The 23,101-nt window shown below is 43.4% G+C and overlaps 1 protein-coding gene across 2 annotated transcripts in view; it reads right to left on the bottom strand.

The window, feature by feature from the left end:
• The window catches only part of ARMH3 (armadillo like helical domain containing 3), a 129,910-nt gene that overhangs the window by 30,710 nt on the left and 76,099 nt on the right, over window positions 1–23,101 (bottom strand). For both annotated transcript variants that reach the window (XM_040605254.1, XM_040605253.1), the window contains one exon: window positions 4,334–4,412. In XM_040605254.1, coding sequence (XP_040461188.1) covers window positions 4,334–4,412 — 79 coding nt within the window. The remainder of the gene's footprint in view (window positions 1–4,333; window positions 4,413–23,101) is intronic.

Genomic DNA, 23,101 nt, shown 5'->3' on the forward strand with positions numbered 1-23,101 from the left:
AACAAAAGGGCATGGGGCTGGCAGGTCAGGGAGCAGCATTCAGCATCTGAGGTATGACCTCAAGAAAAGGGAAATGGCTTTGTGAGATTGCCTGAACAAACTGGATTGCAGCTACCTGAGTTATAAAGGTATAACAATGTGGAACAATCCAAGTATTACACTCATTTGTCTCAATTTCAAAAGCGATACTGTTGTCCTGTTTTTCTATCACAATCTGTTCTGGCTCCCAGCACTTTTCACCTGCAGTTGCCAGACTAGTACACACAGTACAGGTGTTCGCAACAGTCTTTCACACTGAACTTCACCTCCAAACCAGAGCTACCTAGCATCCCTACTACACCTGGGAAGAAAGAGAGGCTTCTATTAGAAAAAGCACATGAATGTTCCTGACCAGCAAGCATCATCAGTCCTACGTCTGCCATCTCAATTTTAAGACCCTTAGGGCAGAAATCAGAGAGAGAACAAGTGCCAAAGAGAAAATGCGACCTTCACTGGCACAAGACTCGCTTGGCATGCAAGGCACCACAAGAATTTCCTGTTCAGAGGAGACTTCAGCAAAAGTACTGGGTTCCTCTCACTATAGCCTCTCTACAATAATTGCGTTATATCACCATCAGGCAGAGAGTTTACCTTCTTACTAGCAGCTGCTCTTTCACATCCAGAAAAGGCAGATGTGAGACCCCATCCAGATCGTTCATGCCCTGTGTTCTCAGTCTTTCTGTTCTGTCTGCGTTTGCCCTTCTGGACCAACTTGTGTTCTGTTTACTCACTGCCTTGACCCTGTTCTCTGCAACTGCTTCCACTAGAAAACATGCCGGGAACTTCTCCGATCAGATATGGCACAGAGAAAGTCTACTGCCTCCAATGTATTAGCTACAAGGCAGTCCAGTCATCTGGAAAGTACAGATAAGCCTATGAATTCATTTCACAGGCGGCTATTTTGCCCTTTGACTTGGGAAGGGACCAAACCATCTTTGAAGATGTGGGAATAATCACTTGCATGGAAGAGCTAAAACTACACTGGCAGTTAATGGCCAGCCCTATCTTTTCGACTGTGTAGCATCTTTCAGTTCCTTAAAGGACATGCAGGCAGGTGCCAAACACGTTGAGAGGCAGAATACCACAAAAACACAAATTAACACTGAAGTCAGGTTTAACGAATTAGCAAGTGAGGGAAGACGCCAATAACTGGCTAAGACACTTCCTGTTTCATGGCGAGGAACTACAGCAAGGTCAAAATAGCTGACGACTAGGAAGGATTATGCATTTGCTTTGGCAAATAGACTCTCTGCAGAATGGCACTGGCCAGGATCACATGATGTTTATAGACTAAGATGACTCATCATCAAATCCCTGGCATCTGCTTGCCCCTTGGAATCTCCCACTCTTCACTCAAAAGAATATGGAAAGAAAAAGGTCTCTTCCCACTGTTTCTGACCTAAACACTGGATAAACCCCACAACTGTCAGCAAAGCAGTACCATGAAGTCTTGCAAATAAGCCTGCCTACAGCACAGGTCTGGATATTCCCTGCAGTTTCTGGAGATCTTTAGGGCTGAAGATGTGCAGTGGTCTTAACAGTCTACCCTTAAAACAATCCCATGGCCATCAGTTTCAAGGGCCTACAAATCCCCTCAGCATATAATAACGTTGACATTAATGCTTATAAATAAAAAAGGAGAAAGCAATGAGATGACAGACTGAGAATGGTAATAAATGGACGTTAGTGATTAACAAGGTAATAAAGCTTTCAATAGGATTAGAAAAAGAAAAAGATAGAGCGAAATCTCTTTCAGCTGATTACTCAGCTACTTTTAAGGATATTAAAAATACAAAAATAAAATAATAAAAAAAATCATCTAACACACGAACAGGGTGCCAGAATAGTCAGGGGGCAGCACAGTAAGTTTGACACAGGCTCAAGTAAGAGTCTGCAGGCTGATTAGGTTCAAGTGAATTGGAAGCAACTCGCAGCAGCTGGAAATCTCCCTTCAGATAGAGCTATGTCAAAGCCATGCCCGCCTGATTAATAGGAGATGCTCAGATACCACAGAGAAGTATGAGCAGCCATATGAGAATCTGGCCAAAGGCTAGTATCTGGGAAGGAAATCTTGATTAAAAGAAAGTTCGATTCTCAAAATTGTAAAAACAAATGTTCTCAATAAAGAAATACCAGTCTCCTGAAACTACTCAAACAACTCAGAGAACGACCATCCTCAAATGTAGTATCTGCATGTGGATACACAAGTTAAATGCAAGCATGAAATATTTCAATATGGTACACTTCAAAAACCAGGGCTATAAAGAAGGGTGTATTTTGTGTAGAAAATGTTTATGGAGAGAAGGGGAATTAAGTGAACACGCATGTAAAAATAAAAGGTACAGCTCAAAGAAAAAAAACCACAACAAAGAGACACTGCAGCAGACAAAAAGCAAGGTTGACTCCCCCACGCCCCGCCCCATGCTGAACAGCTAACACAGAATGAAAACAACAAATTCTGTTACCCCACAAAAGCCAGACCCTGGTCTTGATCTCTGGCATCCACCATTACCTCTCACGTACTTACCACATGGGACGGCTTCTGACAGAGGGGAAATCACAGTGCAACGCACAGACCTGAGCTCACTGGCATAATTGAAAGTGGAGGCAAGAAGTCTCCATCCCTCTCCTCCTTGTGCAGTAAATTGCAGAGCTCTGACTAAACGCCCTCAAAGAGACCATACAGTCCCTCACCACAGTGACATCTCCGTCATTTCTTTGCAGTTCACCAGGGCCTATTATTGCTTTGCTTTGTTTGATGTTCTCCTTATGTTGAGAGAAAGCATGAAGGGAGACAAGAAAAGAGACATCTAACTGTCTTTCAACTTCCTAATCATCTTTCTCAAAATGCTCCATGCATCAGCACTGATTTCATTATCTGCTTGCTCCTAGAGATTTTATTTAAAGAATAACACACATGGAAGAAAGGATTTAACCTGACCTCCCTGAACTGCTGGGGGATGAATACTACGCAGACCTGACTGTGAAAAGCTCATTTCTTTCCTCAGACTAACCCAAAGACTACACAACATTCCCCTCTATCCAAGCCTCCAGTTTTAAATTGGGCTATCAAAGGCTTTTCTTTTTTAGGGGCCTGGGTTGATGGCAATCAGTGCATCCTCAATGAATGAGGATTGCTAACAGGAACCACCACCAAGCACAGCTGTAGGTACAGTGACTCTCTGAGGCAGAACAATGCAGGAAAAAAAAAATCAGTAAATTAAAACCAGTCATCTTCTATCCAGTTATATCAAGAAGAGAATGAAAAGCAGCAAGGTCCACATTTTTTCCCCCCACTGCACCAGTACAGCATTCAACCCGAGACTTTGGGGTGTTACATATTACAGATCAAGTAGGGTAATAAATGAAAAGGTTAGTAGGAAGTATGGAAGGGTATCAACAAGCAATAAGTAAAGATATGGACAGAAAGAGAAATGAGTTGCAGAGCAAGAGACGGTCAGGACCTTTTAACAGGCACGAGTGAGGGATCCCATCGAGTAGAAGGAGTGATCTAAGGTGACTCAAATGAGGTCTGGTATAGACTGCATACAAAATATTTTCTCTGGAAGGTCCAGAGATGTTGACACAGCTGTGTCTGGGATGATGCCCCCAGTTCACACAGCAGTTCCATATTTTGTCCACCACAGGCTCCTGCAGAGTCATTTACCTCTCCAAGAATGATAAACATATAATCCCAATATTTTATTTTGGGAAACAGGCCATCTCCTCCGTTCCTGAGACCACACACAGTAGCCTATTTTCAAAAAGCCATTTACACATTTATGCAATACAAGCAGGACATGAAGAGAGCATATCAGGCTAAATTAAGGAAGGGAAACCCAACTCTATCATCCTCTTCATTAAAAACCTTATCTTTTCAAAATCTAACACAATTGAAGTCAATTACACTAGAAAATTTCTACCAGCTGTTGCCTCAGTTCTCATCTCCCAGTATCACAGAAAATCAAGCTAGCCCCAACAATTCTCTGCCAAAAACTTCCTGCCCCATTCTAAACACCAGCACCCTCGACAGTCCCCAACCACACATCCTGAAAATGCTGCGTATTTTCATTGTTTGTACCCATCTTTCAGCATTTGCTGGACCAAGATGCCTGTACGCAACGGTAAAATTGGCTAAGCCAAGGCTTCCTCTCACGCACATCTGAACACATCTGAACAAGAGTTCTGCTTTCACCCCACACACTGCTGCCACATCATCAGTGAGCACAACATACTCCTAAACACCTATATTCCAGAGGTCAATATGAAAGAGGTCATTGCACGCCTGGCTTACCTGATCCTCAGAGAGCTGTGATATGTGATTCACTGCAGCGTAAGACTCTATCTTCGGGTTGAAGTGATTGATGATGGCTCTGAAACAAAGGAGGGAAATTTTCAGAGGTCTCAGGAACAGCTTAGGAATGCAGCAGAAATTCACCACCAGCCTGACTCAGCCCAGGTGGAAAGAAATAGTTTCTCCCTCACCACTCTATTGCCTGCTCTGCCGAAGGCATGCTCCCTGCTGAGAGGCCAATGCAGATTCACTCACAGGCTCACTGGAAACTGCAGGCACAGGCACTGCCCTAAGCATGGGTGCGCTCATCCCAGCAGGTACAGGGCTGTGCCCACTGCTCTGGCAGAGGGAATCGCTGCCTTGCTGGGAACAGGCTGCAAATTGCTCAGCGTTCCAGCAGACGCAGCACACCTGGCCATTGCTGCCCCATCCTGCTCAGGAACTGCATCTCTTTATCCCTTCCAAAATCAGTATCACCCAACCGTTTGCTCTATGGAACTTTGCTGCCTGATGTGTTGAAGCCGATGTTTTATTGCTTTGGATCTCTGCTATGTTTAAAATGTTGTAGTTGTCCATCACTGCAGCCACTGCTTTAGCTTCTTCCCATAATGACTTTAGACCTCAGTCCCAATTTAGATCCCTAGAGGTAACTTAATGCCAGTGTCCCAAACACAGCAGCAGTAAAGCTGATAACTCCTACTTCTCTGCCTCATTTCTCTCACTGCCTGCACCAACATACCTCCCTTCCCTTCTAGGTGAATCTAGAGCAGGTGTGAGAAATCTAAAATTGAAAGTAAAATAGTAAATGGGGGGGCGGGGGGAACCTCCAACTGCAGCTGGAGTATTTCCTCTGGCTCTCCTCTGCTTGTCAGGTGCAGCTGAAAAGACAAATATCAAGACAGTAAAGTCTCCCTGAGCTAGAGTTTGCAACTGGTCTAGTTGGGCTATTACTCACGAGACCCACTGCTGAGGTAAACGCTCATCACGGGAACAGCCCATGTCAGTGCTCAGCACAGATGTGTGCTGATGGTGCCTGGAGAGCACTTGCTCAGCCAAATTATACCGCAGCAGCAGTCAGGGCTTTCACTGTCATATTCATCAGCATGAAAATTCACTCCAGCTCCCTTTGTTGTACTCTAATGGGTTCCCTCCTCCCCACACCTCCCCCTGCAGAAGGGCTTTCAGCTGTTTTCTCCAGATCTCATCACAGCTAAGAGCTGTGCTGGGGTCCAGGAATAAACACTATTCAGTAGTACCAATCAGAACTAGTAGAAAGAAAACCCACCTGGAAGCATCCTTACTTCTTTAAATACATAGATCAACAGTGTGCAAGGTGTAGGGAGTAGGAGAAGAGTGAAAAAAACCAAAACAACCACCACCACCAAAGAGAACTTGCAGATTCACTGCAACATCCCCAGCCACACACCTCACCAACACACCAGACTCTTCCCATTTTAATCCAACCAGAGAAGCAGCTCCTGGAAGTCACAATCACACTCTCCATTACACAGCCTCTCAAACACGGTGGCTTTCAAGTTGCACGTTTCATGCCTGGCTGGAGTTATATTTACACTCCTACAGGACATACTACAAGCTACTGAAAGAAAAGGGAACACAGACTTACAACAACTTAACTTCTGGCTTGACAGAAGGTTTGGCAGCTCAGAGGGGTTCAGTGCACTCACATGGTTCCAACATTTACCAGGGAACAGATTTAGCATTCATTTGTATCCACTGCTGTGAAGCACTTGAACATGGGCTGCCTGCTTACAAGTCCCTGCTCGGATCTGAGCTAGTGGAGCGGCACCTGCAATCACAGCTGGGAGTCACCCAGGGAAAGCAGAACCAGCAACCAGCTGCTGCTGCAGCAAGAATCAACAGACATTAAGGAAGAGAAAAAATTCAAGTCTCCTTCCTCATTTCCCTAAAGGCAAATGGAGACAACTCCTCAGCAACCAGAAGACGACGTTCACCTGTTCAATTTAACTGAGCTCTTTCACTACGAAGAATTCCTTCCCAACCTGACTCTCTACAGAGCTGTTTTCCTGAACCTGCAGCCAGCCTGGGGCAGAGAAGCATAAAGAGCTTGGATTGAACCCTGGCTCTGTGTAGCCAGCTCCTTACTGCCCAGCATAAGCTACACCAAGGCCAGGCTCTGCACATGGTACAGCTCCTCCTCACACATCTGCTAAGAGAAATTCCATTGCTACCCAGCCCAAGCTGCGATGCAGTAGCAGCACCCTTCTGCATCAGCTGCTCTGATGTGCCTTTACTTCTCTTCCATCTCTCAAAATCCATCTTGTCCCTGGGGCATACTTTGAGGCAACTGGCCTCCTGGGCTACTGAGTAACAGCTGGAATTTGACTTTGCAAAGCTGTCACTCCACAGGCATTTGATCTTAGAGACAAGAAGGGACCCGAGCTTTTAAGCACAGTCTCCCCCTTATGGACGATAGAACAGCGGCTTTGCCATCATTAGTTCACACACCAGAATGTAACATCTGAGTCCTTGCAATGTTTTATTTTTACACTGTGATTGCCTTGATTATTGGGATATCAGCCAGTACCTTTGGGGAGAGGGAAGGGAGTGGTTAAATCACTTGGAAAAGATGTGTGATATGCTGTGCTCTTCTGAGAGCTTCATATCAATCATGAAAGAAAAAAAGAAGAAAAAAAATATGAATAAAAACCTTGTGTTTGGTATTTATGAAGTACTTGCATCTTTAGTGCGTTTGTAAAGCAAGGAAATGGTAAAGATTCAACTGAAAGAACACTACAGCTCCCAACTAGCTGATAGTGTGTACACTTACCTATTTCTACACCACAAAGTCCCTCAGTGGGGCTGGCTATCATTTGTCATACAAGTTTCAGAGTGCTTTTGGGACACAATTCTCTACAGACTAAGAGATGTATGGAAAGATACCACTTCAGAAATGCTGCCGCCTCTGACAGATCCACAGTTCAGCAGTCAGCCGGCAAGAGGAGACTGTCACTGAACACGGGAAGGATGCTGAACAGGCAGAAAGTGAAACAGTGGTTCAGAAATTAAAAACTGGCTCCCAGCAGGTTGTCTTGAGGTTAATGGTCAATACTCAAAGGCAGGCCACAATTGATCTCCACATTCTTTATTCCTTAATCTCCCAGTGACAGTTATTTACACACTAGCATACCAGTGCTCTCAGAAAAACACACATCTCCCAGGACCTCTTCATGCACCTCTTCACAGAGCAAGCTACCCAGACACCATGATCCCAGAAGCCATGTAGACACATACGAACAAACCTGTATTTTCCTCGGGATGAACAACCTAGGACACTTGCATTTATGTATTTATGCATTTATTGCATATTTGTTGCATTTGTTTATTCCTTTGGGAAAAAGAGAATGATTGCAGGAAAAATACAAAGTTTCCACCCTCATTTAGGAACCTAAGTGCCAATGAATCATTCATTTGTACTAGCTGTATTAATCATGTTATTAGACAATAAAAACAGGTCCCTGCTGTAAAAGGTATTGTACAAATACAGAGCAGTGGAAAGCCTTTATCCCAGAGAGCTAATGATCTCAAATGCAAGGGAACAGGGAAAGCTCAGAGAACAGCGGTGGCAACAGAAAACCCGACAGTGCTGTTACTTACCGAGTGTCACAAAAGATTTCGGTTAGCAATAAACCAAGGACAGAAAGAATACTGAAGGAAGAAGTACAGAACTGGGAAAAAGGAGACTAAAGGGCAGACAGGATCAAGAAAAACAGAGGTGAAAAGACTGCAGAACAGAGATGATCGGAGTAACAGCAACTGACCCTAGCGTAGTCTGTCCCCTGTTAACTGGAAAACTCTTGACTGGTGGAAAGTTTCTACTTTGGCTGTTCTTGAGGCTGCAATAATTGGCCAGTCCTGAACTGACTGCTACTAGCCCCTTCCTCTCCCCAAAACACACAGGCTGAAGGGTGAGAAGCAGGGGTATCTCCATGTGGGCCCTATTAGTTGTTTGGTTTTTTCCCTAAAACGGGGACAACTCCACTGCAGCTCTCACCTTGAGCTATGGTGAGAGAAGGCATACCTTCAGGGGAGTTGCATTCCCCCCTTGCTGTCTTCACTGCAACAGGGCTTGCTTCTGCAGCAGCTGCAGTAGCTCTCCAGCCAGGAAGTAGCATTTAAAAAATTGTTTCTATCAAAATCTTTAAAAACTACCTAGAGGTACTCCTTGAATAACAGAAACAACCAGTGCCGTCCTTCAGAGAAGCTCAGAGTAAAAGTTCCGCAGATTCAGAGTCTGCTGATAGGAAAGGGTTCCTATGAAAACCAATATGGCATGCATAGAAGGAAAAGATTGAATAGATTCCTCAATTTAATTTGCTACTAGTTGTAACATCACATGTGAGAAGTGAAACGCATCAGCAACACTAAGCTACTGATCTCGTAATTCCTAGCATCTTCCAGCCCATGTGCACCCACCATGGCAAGGAACACCACCCTGCCAGCCTTAACTTCACAACAAGCTGGTCTGAGTCCAGTGTGCAGGGAAAGCAAAATCACTATGCTCAGGCTGGCAGCACTTCTTCAGCATGTTTTCTCTGACCTCCAAAATCTCCCCATCAAGTTATTGCAGATGAGCTGTCTAATACCAACTCTTGCTTGACAGCAGCTACATTTCCAGAGTCCCATAAGACAACACTGTCCTCTTGTCCTGAGTAGTGAAATTAAGCACTCTGGAGGTGCTGAAAGCAGGCTAAAGGAAGAACAAAAAGGTTGCAAAGCTTATTACAAAGATGGGAATGCTGAGCCATCATTCACTGCATGAACCTGGTCTTTGCGCCTACTTTACTGGTCTGGTATGCGGTGCCTGGCATAAAAACATTCTTGTGGATACACAAACATTTCTTGTACAATAAACGCAGCACCACAAGCTCGCTTCTTCCTACATCCTGTTACAGCGGAGCAGATAAGCAGCAACACTTCACTGGTAGTCCTTCACAGGAAACAAAGGGTGACTTTATACACACTTCATCTTCTCAGCTGAATGCTCATGCCTGTGCAGTGCACTGGGCAGCAGTGGGCACACCTCTGTCTTCATTGAGTAAAGCTGAATGCACGGCAAAGGCAGCCGGTTCGCTTTCCCTTGGCAATAAAAACTGACAGTATCTGAGATGGATAAATACTCAGCACGCACTAAGTTTATAGTGCCACAAAGGCTAGGAACAGGCAGAAGCAGGAAAGGATGTAGCTGTAGTAAAGCAGCTTTATGAAGTGGAGTGTGATAAGACAAGAGACCTGAGGTACAGTGGTTATTGTTCAGGAACAGGAATCAATAAATTACCAGTTTCTCTGATTTGCCACGCTAGTTCCCTCTCCCTTTATAAAATGGGATTAAGAACAATCACCTCTACAAAGTGTTTTAAACCAACAAGGTGAAAAAACCTCAGAATGTTTTACTATGTGGTATGTTGGAAACTGCTCAAGCACAAGGCAGCAAGTAAATTACACATAACACAGAGACCAAAATGAACACAAACTATCTATCCCCTTCCCTCATTCATGCCATCACAATCGTGGCTGCTGGAGACCTGTGCAAACTCCCAGCCACAAGCCAGCCTTCCTGCAGCAAGCTGTGTCTCAGCAAGCTGCTGTTTGGGGCAAGGATCCTGCTGGCATTGCTCTCTTACGCACTTCCAGCACTCAAGACAATAAAACCCCATCTGTTCAGTGCCTGCAACAATTAGATTGAGTTACTCCGCATGTACAGCCCCACCTGGCAGGAGGTGAGAGGGTTTAGATTAATAACACATGTCCATGAGGCACTGCTATAAAGTACACATACCTGCCATACCTAAGCTGTGTGCATCAATTAAAAGCAAGCAAACCCCCTGGAATGGTGCACTAAATTCTTCCTTCTACCGTGGTTTAGCTCCAGTCTGTTAAATTTTTTCTGCTCCTACAGTTTAATGAGTACTGACATTAAGCTGAAAGTCCACAACTCACAGTGGGAGGCATCTTCCAGACACAATAATAAACTGCAGGGAAGAATCCAAGACAAAAGGATATTTTAGTCAAAAGCGCTTGCTTTACAGCTCACAGAAAATATCCGAGTCAGCACTGCTGCAATTTCACAGAAGATATAAGCATGCTACACCTGTTCAGTTCTGCCATACTGAAACCTATTGATTGCGATGACAGGCTCCATGGCAGGGGGAGATACACGGTCTATTTATTTAATAAGGAAAGACAAAAGAGTGCACACACCCCAACTGAGCATCCCTCAATTTTTGGCATAGTTTTACCAAGGCTCACTCTGCAAGGGCAGCAGCAGAGGATGTGCTTTCTGATCCGCCATGCAGCTCCACAGTGCCTCTTTCCACTTCACTGTTTGCTGGATACTAACCTGATACCATCATGGCTTGCAAGATATGCTGATTTTATCTTTATACATCATGTCCACCTTGTCTAGTGGAAGGTGTCCCTATCCACGGCAGCGGGGTTGGAAACAGATGATCTTTAGGGTCCCTTCCAACCCAAACCATTCTATGATTTAAGCCAAGCAAACCAAATACCTCCATGCTCACACTTAAATGACTTCTTGACTAAGTCAGTCCTAGTGGGTGAGCAATTAACTCTTTTGGGACAGTCGCACAACCTCACTGGACACTACAACTATGGAAATTTATCCACTCACATATTTTCACACAGCCAGTGATCACTGGAAACTAGTCTAGATGCATTTCTGTTCCCTTTTCACAATAAGTAGGTATCAAAATTCTTTAAGTATACATAACCGATGGCACTGCTAGTTGAAGTGATATGAATGACAAAGCAAAAAGTATTGCCTAGGCACTGGGAATGAAGCACCGGGCACCAACCTGATCTGTGTTTCCAGTCTTATGCTAATCTGTTATTGACTGTTCTAAAACAAATCTTAGACTTGGTAAGTAATACATTTCTCATCTCATTCACGTAATTTATGAGAGATCAAATGACGTATTTTATGGCACATTTCATTGCTGTAAAACACCTGGCTACTAGTGAGAGTTTACTTTTACCAAAGTGAAAGCATTAAAAAAAACAACCCTCCATTACACCTCAATTCTAGAGAGCAGCAGTTATCCAATACCTGCTCACCTCTACCTACAAACAGAACTGGTGCTGTTTGACAGAATATGGAAACGTCACAGATGCAGAGTCTGCCCTCTGGGCTTGGGCTGCTGGGCGCTAGGAACCTGCAACTCAGCCTAAGACATTCAGGATGTGAAAGCCTGAAAGACATTCAGGACCGTGACATGCCAGTATATGGGATTTTGGGCACAATGGCTATGCTTCCACAGTTGTGTTACCAATTTTGAAATGTCAATCAGCTTCTAAAATGAGCAGCTCTCCTTAGCAGGTTTCTTAAAATGGGCTTTTAGAAGGTGCCTACTGCTCTAAGGCCATGGTCCTTGCCTCAATATCTGCACAGAGCCGTAACAAACAATATGGAAATATCTTTTCCAGAGTCTAAACAACCCTTTCTGCAGCGTGTGTTACCCAGTCCTCTTACCCCATATATATTCATTTGTCCAGACTAAGTTCTTCAAGATGTACCAAACAAGCAGAAACAGTCCACAGATCAAACAGGCTGTGGTCTTTCAGTATCTAAGCGCTCTTTGATGCAAACAGCACAATACTCCCTAGTAGCCAGGTGTTTTAGAACAATGAAACATATCATAAAAACACTGCCTCAACAGCAAGCACAGCCCTTCAGCTACGACCACTTTTAACTCCCTCAAGTAACAAGGCAACCTGCTCTCCAAAACAAACAACAAGGTATCCAGAAAGTAAGGAAAAAAAACAAAACAAGGGTGTGTGTGTGTACATAACCATTTGACAATGGCTTATCAGACAGGTTTGCAGAGTCACCCTCAGAAAAGAACTTCTGGCAAATATTATTCTCTGCAAGCACTGTAAGTGGGTCAGCATCTACCCATTGCTTCATAATTCACGTTAGACTGCCATCCAGGCCTCCTGAGACACAAGACATTGCAAAACCTCAAACAGGATCAAAACCTGAAATATTTTAAATTACTTTTATGCTCGTTAGTATCTTAATTAGTATTTTATCACAGGATGTTTAAGGAAGCAGACAGTCCAGCTTCTTGTATGTTGCATTTAGTGCAGAATGCCGTATTGACTACACACATCAGCTTCCAAACATACCAAGCAGACAGTGAAATTTAAAAAGTTTATGAAGCATCCCACTGGGACCTTTTAAAGCTCTCTGAGAAAGGCAGTAAGTATGGCTGCTAGTCTAATTAACTTAGTGAACACTTGCCATCAGCCCCATATTACCTACAGTGTGCAGAAACAACTCTCATTACCCCATCTCATCAGGCGTGAGCCAGCAGGTATCGCATGTGGCCCCAAACACCCTGTTTGCAGACAGTAGCAACAAGACAGGGACTTCTCTCTTTAGGTCACATAACACCTTATTCTACCGACTCACAGTAAAACCTGTGCCTGTGACAAAAGGCCCAGAGGGAAAGGCAGGCACTGAAGCATTAGTCTGGATTGAGCGAGTAAAGGGTTAGAACAATACAATCTAGTCGTGAAATAGCTGGATATCAAATGACATTAAGAGAGAGTGGAGAAGGAACATTGCCTAAGCAAGAACCAACTACGGTCCAATCTGCTTCACAAAGGAAATGAAGCTGAGCGCCACAATGATATTTAATTAACTTAATTACACCAAGTGTCAGATATGGCTGTACCTGCAGAGCCACGTAGATTTGAAAGTGTTTACAATTTTAACCTTTCAGACACTACCAGCTACCATGGCGACCAAAACCCACTATTTACAGTCCAATCCTCTGAAAATAGAAGTTACTGCAAACCTCACAATATTTTCTTATCAGACAGGTGCAAATGAGAATCATATTTGTTGATAAATGCCTGATGGAAGCAACTAAAGCAATGCCTTGCCTTCCAAAATCCAGAACCAAGACTAAAGTACGGACTCTGATGACACCATCCCCACACCCCAAGTGAATACCACATCCTCAATAAAGGTGTCACCACACATCACTTGGGACAAGGTGAAGTTGGTTTTCAATGCCAAGGAAAGCTGTAGAGCCAAACAGCATTACAGCGGAATGAATGGTACTCTTGTTATGATATTTGTTTCACGTCTGAAAGGCTGGAGGATCTGTAGTTGATTAAGATTCTGTTTTCCTGAGATAGTGTGCCTGGTTTCCAGACCAGTGGAGAGCTTCACCTCACCATAGATATCTAACTCCTTTGCTGTAAGTATTTAATGTGCACTCATCTTCTTATTTAATTCCCCTAACCAGACCTGCCTCCCCGAAAGCCAAACTCCCTCCATCCCACTGTCTGCAGATCTCACAAATACCTACTCTCTATTGAGAGCTCTGCTCCCATTATCTAACGGGTGATGATCAAAAGCAAGTGATTTATTGGAGCTGAACAAGTTAACAACCGACTTAGTGACAACAGGCAAGTATTAAATCCATTGTGACTGCAGAGTAAAATGCCACACTTTAAGGAGCCTGTGTGCATGGACTCACAGTTATCGGACAACAGTGGGGACTAAAGGAGAACTGGACATTAACTCATCGTTTGGGCTGTGATAAGTGGCAAATTTTTTAATTGCCTGCCTACACCAAGAGTTTTTCAGAAGCACTTCAGTAATGTTGGGTTGGGGTTTTTGTGTGTGTTTGCTTTTACTTTTATTTTGCACATCCTATCCTGCACCAGATTTCAGGCAGATGTGGACAAAACACATTCAGGTGAATTGGCTGTTGAAGGACAAATGTTTGGGGACAAACTGTCCCATCTCACACAGAGGAGTAGAAAATTATTTTTTTCTGAAACACCCACATTCCCCTCTCACCCATTATCATACCTGACATACATAGCTGTGCTCACCTCTCTGACAAAGCTTTGGTTTTGTAATTTATACCAACATTTATTTTTTCTGCTCTGTTCTTTGTATGATGACTGAAAGCAAGGCCAGTGAAGTGCATTTTCTATTTCAAAAGTGAAGTACGGTTCTCCAATCTAAAACAGTGGAGTACCAAACATTTTGCAGTTAATTGCTGATGTTTTCTTATCAACTTAAAGAAAAAGCCAAACTCTTACAGTGCTGTTATTGATATACCTTTTATGCTTTAAAAGTTTTAAAGTGTTTTCCAAGTCTCTCACAAAAACACAAGGCAAAATCAGTTACGTGATATGAAACAGGTGGCAGAGGATCTGCAATGAATAAAAGAGGCCTGGACTTTTTGAAAAGCCCTAAAGGTTTGCCTCTGCTTTTTCCTTGCAATAGCTAATACACAACTACACACTGGACAGGTCCATTGGTTCTAACAGGGCAGTAACTTCGGACAGTTCAAGCTACTTTCTTTGCAAAGCTTAAGCTGCACAATTCTTAAACCATCACCTCCAATTAAACTTTCCAGATCTTGGGCTAACCTCCGAGTTGTGCAACCCAGACAGTGTTTTATCACATCCCTTCTCTTTAAACACAAAGCATCCATGGATTCAGTTGTCACTGACAAGGTTTTTAGACACTCAGCAGATGGGGAAGACCGCACAACTTCCCAGATTCAGCAACTACAGCTGGGGTCACATTAAAAAAATGTTACCTATAATCAAAAGAAAATCCTGGAAAAAACAAGCAAACGATATAAAGAGTCAAATACGTTGTAGCTATTTGCAAAGTAACTAATACCAAAGAGGAAGTCACCACACGTGATTGAATTAATTTCTGTAAGCTCTGTTTGATTCAGAATTGCTCAAGCGAACACCGAAACAATCCAAGTATTTAAAAGCTGTTGAAATCTGGAATTGTCATTTTATCATTGCACTTGTAACAGCAAAAATGCAGCACTGACTACTTGTATTAAGATATTTGATTCTTCCTTTTTTAGCTCTTCCATTCAAAGACCGAAGGCAATGCTGCTTTCCTGCTCTACTGCTGCTGCAGGCTGAGTCCTATTTCTGAGCCACTTCACCAGTCTTCTGCCTGCATGCAAGGGGCCAGGATCTTTTTTCCTGGTGTTGCTTGTGAACCAGCATTAGCAGTATGATCTCAGCACTAGACACATTTGAGGTAACAGTGCTGCCATACGTTATGAAGGGAAAGCTGCTCAATTTAAGCATTTTGTGACATATGGAGGAACGGGCATACCTTACAAAAAAAAGGCATTCAGCATATATACAGGTCACTATTGCAAAGCTTTAAACTGCCAATAATTGCACATTTCTGTGAGTGATACTGCAGATTCCCCCACATTTAAAGAGAAAAAAAACCTTGCATTGCTTCTGTTACCTTGGCTAGTATTCATTCTGAGCATATGCATAGTTACTTACTATCCATAGGTGCACACTTCAAAGTTTCTGACAATTTAACACAGATCAAACACTGCTCTAGCCTAACCGATACAGCATTTATTGCCAGGTAAAACACTATAAAAATCTTGCTCCAAAAATACTAGTCAAACTTGCAGCGGAAAACCTGTTAGTGCAACATAAAGCAATCAGGCTGTTTACTGTTCACCTACCAAACCCTGTTTTCCCTTCACCCACAATGCACTTGCTTAAGTCATCATTTTCCTGACTATATTTAAAAAGCATTCTTGGCCACCAGCTCTCCAGTGCTGTGTAAGTTAGCTTGCATGGCAAAATTTCCTCGCCTGCTGCAGGACTCCTAAAGGAATTAAACAATGGAAGTTAACAGAGAACTCTATTAAATAACAGGTCACATGATTACAAACCCATTCGGTATCAAAGGGATTAATTGCTGCTTTAACAGTTGTGGTGGGTTGACCCTGGCTGGATACAGGTGTCCACCAAAGCCGCTCCATCACTGCCCTCCTCAGCTGGACAGGGGATGGGAAATATAACGAAAGGCTCATGGGTGGAGGTAAGGACCTGGAGATCACTCAGCAATTATTTCACAGGCAAAACAGATTTGACTTGGGAAAATTAGTTTAATTTATTACCATTCAAATCAGAATAGGACGATGAAAAATAAAACCAAATCTTAAAAACACCTTCCCCCCCACACTTCTCCCTGGGCTTAACTTTACTCCCAAGTTCCCTACCGCCTCCCTGGAGTAGCACAGGGGGACAGGGAATGGGGCTGGGTCAGCCCATCACAGCTGTCCCTGCTGCTCCTTCCTCTGCAGGGCGAGGGTCCTCACACTGCTCCTGCTCCAGCGTGGGTCTCTCCCACAGGAGACAGTCCTCCACGAACTGCTCCAGGATGAGTCCTTCCCGCAGGCTGTGGTTCTTCACCCACTGCTCCAGCGTGGGTCCCCCCCATGGGGTGCTGTCCTTATGGCCCAGCCAGCTCCAGCCTGGCCCCTCAGGAGCTGCTCACTGTGGGCTGCCACCAGGTCACAGCCCCTGTGGGCATCTACCTGCTCTGGTGTGGTGTCCTCCACGGGCTGCAGGTGGGGATCTGCTCCACCATGGACCTCCACGGGCTGAGGGCACAGCCTGCCTCACTGTGGGCTCCACCACGGGCTGCTGAGGAACCCCTGCTCCAGCACCCGGAGCCCCTCTGGCCTCCTGCACCGACCTGGGGGGCTGCAGAGCTGTTGCTGTCACATATATTCTCACTCCTCTCCAGCTGCAGAGCAATATTTTTGCCTTCAATATGTTATCCCAGAAGACGCTACCACCATCGTTGATAGGCTCAGCCCTGGCCAGCGGTGGGTCATTGTTGGAGCCGGCTGGTGTTGGCTCCATCAGACACAGGGGAAGCTTCTTGCACCTCCTCACAGAAACCACCCCCATAGCCTCCCCCGCCACCAAAACCTTGACACCAAACGCAATACAAACACCAACATGTGCTACGCAATACAAACACCAACACAGCAAAAGGGATATGGCTGTGCCCTTTGATGCTAATAAGCAATGACACTTACCAGTTTGAGAGCACCAAGGCTTGGCAACATGTTTACCATACAAAAAAGAAAACTGCATAAACCACTTTCTGAAAAAAAAAAACACCACACCACCAAAAAGCAAAAAAAAAAAAGGGAGAGGGGGGAAGAACCCTGAATGCTACTTAAAGGGCAGAGCTGTATTTGGCTTCACAGACATGCCACACTGTGATGCTCAAGAAGATATATGATCAAAATTAGAACAGAGTTGAAGATCCCTTTCTTATAAAGGATTTCAAATTTAGAAATCTGGCTTTGTTTCAAATTCCAAATAAAACTGTATGACCTTTAACCTCTCCATTAAAATTTCATATTTATCCTTAACTTGAATTGATCAAAAACTCTGGAAAAAATTCAATATTTCAGTTCAATTTTGAAACAGATTATTTAGGAGAAAAATTGTAAAAAGAAAAATGAAAAAAGATCACGTGTTGAAAGCATCCAACTATTAAAAAAAATGCAGCGAGGATATTTCAAAATAAGAATTGGCAAATACTGAAAAGTGGTTTGATTTCAGCCTTCCACTGGAAAATGGCTACATCCAATTTCTTTCTAATCTATCTCGAAAATAAACCCCCTGGCTCCAGCACAGAGTATTTCATTGCACAGTGCACATATACACACAGCAGACCCACTACATGGTCAGGACTAATAGTTTGCCACGGAGTAGGAAACTAATCTCAAGATCTATGGATCTCTAAGCCTTCAGATGCAGCATCTCTGCATTCAGCGGAGACACACAAACTGCTCTGTACAAAAAGTCACTGCAAGATAAATGTGGCCACAAGCCCCTGACTTGAGGCCAGAGGTGCTGGCAGCAGGACCAAGTCTGGGGTGTATTATTCCAGGCTGGCACACCTGTTTGTGGCTCAGCATGTTTGCCATTCTGCCCTAATAGGAGCCAATCTACTTTCCCTGACCTTTACTTCCCACAATTCTCAGAAAGCCTGAAAAATTAATATTCAGGTGACTTCTAAGGCTTCACTCTGCATAGTGATGAACTGGGAGAGCCGGCAGAGAAACGAAGCACCTCTCAGCCTCAATGCAAGTGGCACTGGAGAGCAGGAGTAAACAGAGTGCTTAACCTCCTGAATAGCAATAACAAAGCTGAATATCAACAAACCTTAATGACTTACTGCCCCAAAACACCTCTGCCATTATTCAACAAGCAGAATTAAGAGTTGGCATGAAAAGAGCAAAGACAGAATTGTAGTCCCTACAAGACTGTCTGCAGTCACGCATTGGGGCAGCTAATGAAAGCTCCAAAATCAGGCTGTACTGGGCTTTTTTATATCCTCCCTCGGACTAGCTCTTCATGACCCAATCCCAGACCCAGTAATAGAGTGCTGCATCAAGTATTGACTCCCTTTCCTGTTTACTTAAATGGGTTTTAACATATCATCAATCATACCATCATTTTTAAGTGTTTTTAGCCGTTTCAGGGAAACTGCAGTCAGACAGTTAGCTGCTAAAGGTCACGTTCTCTTCCAGCTCGAGCAGGAGATGGGATTCACCACAGGCTGCTCGACTGGGGCAGAGTTCAGCACAGTTTACTTTCTCCTGATGGTGAGCATCATTAAGATTCAGTTCCTGCCCAACCTTTACACGTAAAGCGCCAGTCACAAATTGCAGAGTGCCTGCACGCATAGGGATGGTAGCCTCTTCCGGAGCACCAGGCTGCAGACCCTGCAGCTGACAAGCAGCGCCTCTTGACACCCTGACCTGAAGACTCAAGCATCCTCAAGATCCCAGTGTTTAAGAACACAAACGCTACAATAACACATATTATTGGGGGGGGGGAGTTGCCAAAATAAACAGCATATTTAACCCTTCTCTGGGTTTGAGGCCAATTCCCAGCATGATTTTCTGCTCCTGTCCCTTAATTCCACGACTAAATACGGAAGGCTGAGAAAACCTCATTCAGTAAAAACTTATTTTTAAATTAAGAAATAGACTTAAAAAACAGACTCTCTGGTGTCAGAGGCATTCAGCTTTCTTTTGCTATTACAACTTAGTAAAAAACTCTTGCCATTCTGAAACCCATTGGACAAAATCCCTGCTCCCATATAAAAACTGAAACATGTATGGCTGAAAATATAAATCACAAAAGTGGTATTCCTATCAGGAGGTTAAACTAATGAGTTACTTCTCCACACTTCCTTGCAGCACAACTCCTCCATCCTGGCCCTTACTCACTGAGCATAGCCATCATGGTGACTGAAAACTGCAGAAAAATTAAAAGCTTGCAGCCCACTGACATCTTCTTGAATCTCGTCCCTGTCTTGTGGTCTTAGGGGCAACAACTCCTCGAAATAAGTCTCAGGACAGCCCTTCTGTTTAATTGCTACATGGATGAATTTCAGTACGTCTAAGGCTGCTGTACAGGAGGAGAAATCTCTCTGTGCAAAAATACAAGCCTGAAGCATAGGAATCCAGAGTGAATTTGCTAAGTTTTAAATGCAAAATGAGATCTTTGATCCGGTCTGTCATGAAACTGCAAGTCAGTAGATCAGCTTATTTGAACTTCTGTGTATCACAGGCTGTTGCATTTTTCAACATGATCCTTGCACTATGTAGTCTCTTGCCAGTAGCTAGCTAGAGCATCTTTCACAAGGGTATTCTGTTGAGATACAAACAGGGGAAGAATACAATTCCTTCTGTTGTTTACCACATTGGTTAATTACCTATTAAAAAATGGGTACCCAGTATGCAGTTCCAGCTTGGTTTCAGTTCTAGACTTATGTTCCTTTTCTGTTTTGGCATTTTGTCTTCTCAAAGTTCCTCAAACACTTTGAAGAGCATACCTCAGGTTTTGTTTTAAAGATTAAGATACTGAAATCTTGAAAGCTTTTTTACTACCCTCTCATAACTGAGGCTTCTCTGTCCTTTCTCCAATTTTTCAATATACTTTTTGAAATAGACACCAGGCAAAAGTGCAAAATATATATGATCGTAAAATCACTTTCTGCTCCTGCTATTTTTTCAAGGGTCAAATAAACCTTTTTAGCTGAACATTTCATGAGAGACCCAGAGTAAAGCTGCCAGTCAATGCTTCATGAGTCACTGCTTTTCAAGGAACAGGCCCCTTTTGCAGACTGGCACTTGCTTTTTCATGAGCTGCACTGCCTGACAGGTTAAAAAGCAATTCAGATCACATTGCCTCATCCACTTCCATGATTTAACCTTCTGCCAGTCTTCCAGTAACTTGAAAAATTTATCAGAAATTCTTTTGTCCTTTCTGATCATTGAAAAAACACGTAGCACTATTTTCATAATCACCTAAGGAAGCCTACCTTCCACATCCTCGCCTTCTGGGATGCTCCATAACAAGTGCTTTATCACATGATTTATTCTGCAGCATTGTTGTTGATGCATGCTGCTAGCTCCAAAAGAGACATTATAAGGTTCACATGTTCATTAAACTTCAGTAACTCGTGCTATAAAACTAACATACAAAGGTTCTTAAATACCTCTTCTCTCTACTGTCACAAGTTTTCTGGTTGTGCAAATAAGCTATAAGGTATGCATGTCAGCAAACAATACTTGGAGGACCAATGGAGAAAATTTAAAGCCAAGTCTGACCAGCAGCAATCTCAACGACTTCTGAAGTCTCCCCCTGCACTGACATTCAAGAGCTATGCAAGTTCTTGGTAACGAAGGCCGAGACATGACCCCAAATTCCTAAAAACTCTCTGCCAATGGGCAACATGGTTTGTCTGCTTTAGCCAAGACAACGTGCTTGACACTGAGCAATTTGAAGCAGAACTAGCGAGTTCTGAAATTGTCTTATAGCTGTAGTCTGCAATATGGTATTTGATCACATCAGCAGTTTCGGGGCCATCAAGTGCAGAAAAGTGACAGGAAGACAAGTCCCAGCTCTGAAAATAGGCTGTATCCGTGTTTCCTCTCAATTAACAATGCTAATAGCATGTAAACACATTCTTCATCTTGCAACTGTGGTAACTAACATCAAGTAACTGCCAGGGAAACATTGATTAGATTGAATTTATGAGCATACAAATACATTCTGTCTCCTCTGCGGGAACCACTGTCCATCAGTTGATCTCTCCAATGCAGAGAACCCAAGCTGCCATGACCACAGACCACGTTGAAGAAAAATCAGCCTCGATATTCTGGATATTTCTAACAGAACAATTTAACAAATACCACATCCCTCTACCTTTTTGCTTTCTTTACACATAGCAGACAAAATAGAGCAAAAATCCAATTAAATTTCTAAAACCAGGTCACCTCTAAAACTCCCATATACTTTGTACAAGATTGCCAAGGAGTTCTCATACAGATCTGGACCTAGTCCAACCTGAAATACATTTTGGTGCCCTAAAGCCCACAGAATCTCAAAAGGACAAATTATTCATCAATGTCCCCTACTAAAATGCATTCTGCAACGTTGCTAGCACAAAATGGCTGTTTGCTATGAGTGGCTAAAATTATTTATTTAGTATATATACATATAGCCTCTGAAGCACTGCAATCCTTCTGACAGAGGCATAAAATGTGAGGATTATGCAGATAAGTCACAGGTGCAGGGCTGGATTTTACTGTACTTCTACTGGGTGGTTAGATATATACGATTTAAAATAGTTTCACATGAAGTTTTGTAATATTTTAATGTTAAAAGCTCTTGTTTTATAAAGTTGATTACCACTTGATTAATACCTTCCCACCCCTGTGTACCGAACTAATACATTAAGCTAGACTAAGATGACACACTTTTTGCTTCACAGGTATTGAGAAACTCTTAACTACGATTAGATTAGCTCAGTTCAACCCAGATCAAAATGATTTCTGGGATGTTCCTACAGCTTATTTTACCTAGTACATCTGCATTATTTATGGCATTTACACAAGGAGATTTGAAGGCTTTCATAAACTAAGACACAAATCAATACAAGCTCTTAGCAGATGGGGCCTTGGTAGGGTTCCATAGCAGCATCGTTCCACACCAAACAAACGCTTTCAACTGAATAACTGGTAACACAGGAGGAGAGGTTTGCTTACAAAGTTGAGAATTAGAGGCACCCTCAGCACCCAACCTTGCAGTGAGTACTGTACCTGCCTCACTGAGAGGATAAACAGCCAGGGCTAGGTCTGCATCCAGCAGGTCACTTAAACTACTTCACATCAGACTGCAAGCAATACCATAGCTGTTTCATCTCCCTCCCCAGGCTAAGATGAAAAGGCCGTAACACAGATGGCTTTCCCTGTCAGAGGCACCATGGACTGGGGAAGGAACGGATGGGAGGCAAGTTCAGTCTGGCACTCAGTCAGGTCAGCAGCATACTCCAAAGACGACGCTACTCAGCTTCTGCCATGTTGGTGCTTGTTGTAGGCAGCACCCATTGAGGGGCAGAACTGGTGTGCAAAATCACCATCGGGCAGGAGAACCAGCTGGAGACACAAACCCTTAGTTCCTCAGCGAGGGAAAGACCCTCCCCACCTCCATACAGATGTAGCCCACAGCTGGGCCCACATGGGATGGCAGGTGACAGTAAGATACATGGTTTCACATCTGCCTGTTCCCAGATAATGCTCTTTGAATTCACCTTGCCTGATCTTTAAATGCTCTTCACATGGAACAGATCATTATTTGAGGCACTTACAGCAGAGATCTCCCACCCTGATCTGTTTGTTTTCCTAACCCATCTAACTTGTGCGCTGAGAATTCATAATTGGGTGGTTTGGGGTTTTTTTTTTGATTTAGCGAAATTGAAGTTTGTCTTCAGAGATTTTGGCAAAAGAACCTTTTAAACCTCTATTTATAGAGCAGTGCATGGGGATCTGCAGTAGCCAGAAGGAAAAAGGAATGAAA

Source organism: Falco naumanni, chromosome 9 (assembly GCF_017639655.2).
Source record: "Falco naumanni isolate bFalNau1 chromosome 9, bFalNau1.pat, whole genome shotgun sequence".
NCBI lineage: Eukaryota > Metazoa > Chordata > Aves > Falconiformes > Falconidae > Falco > Falco naumanni.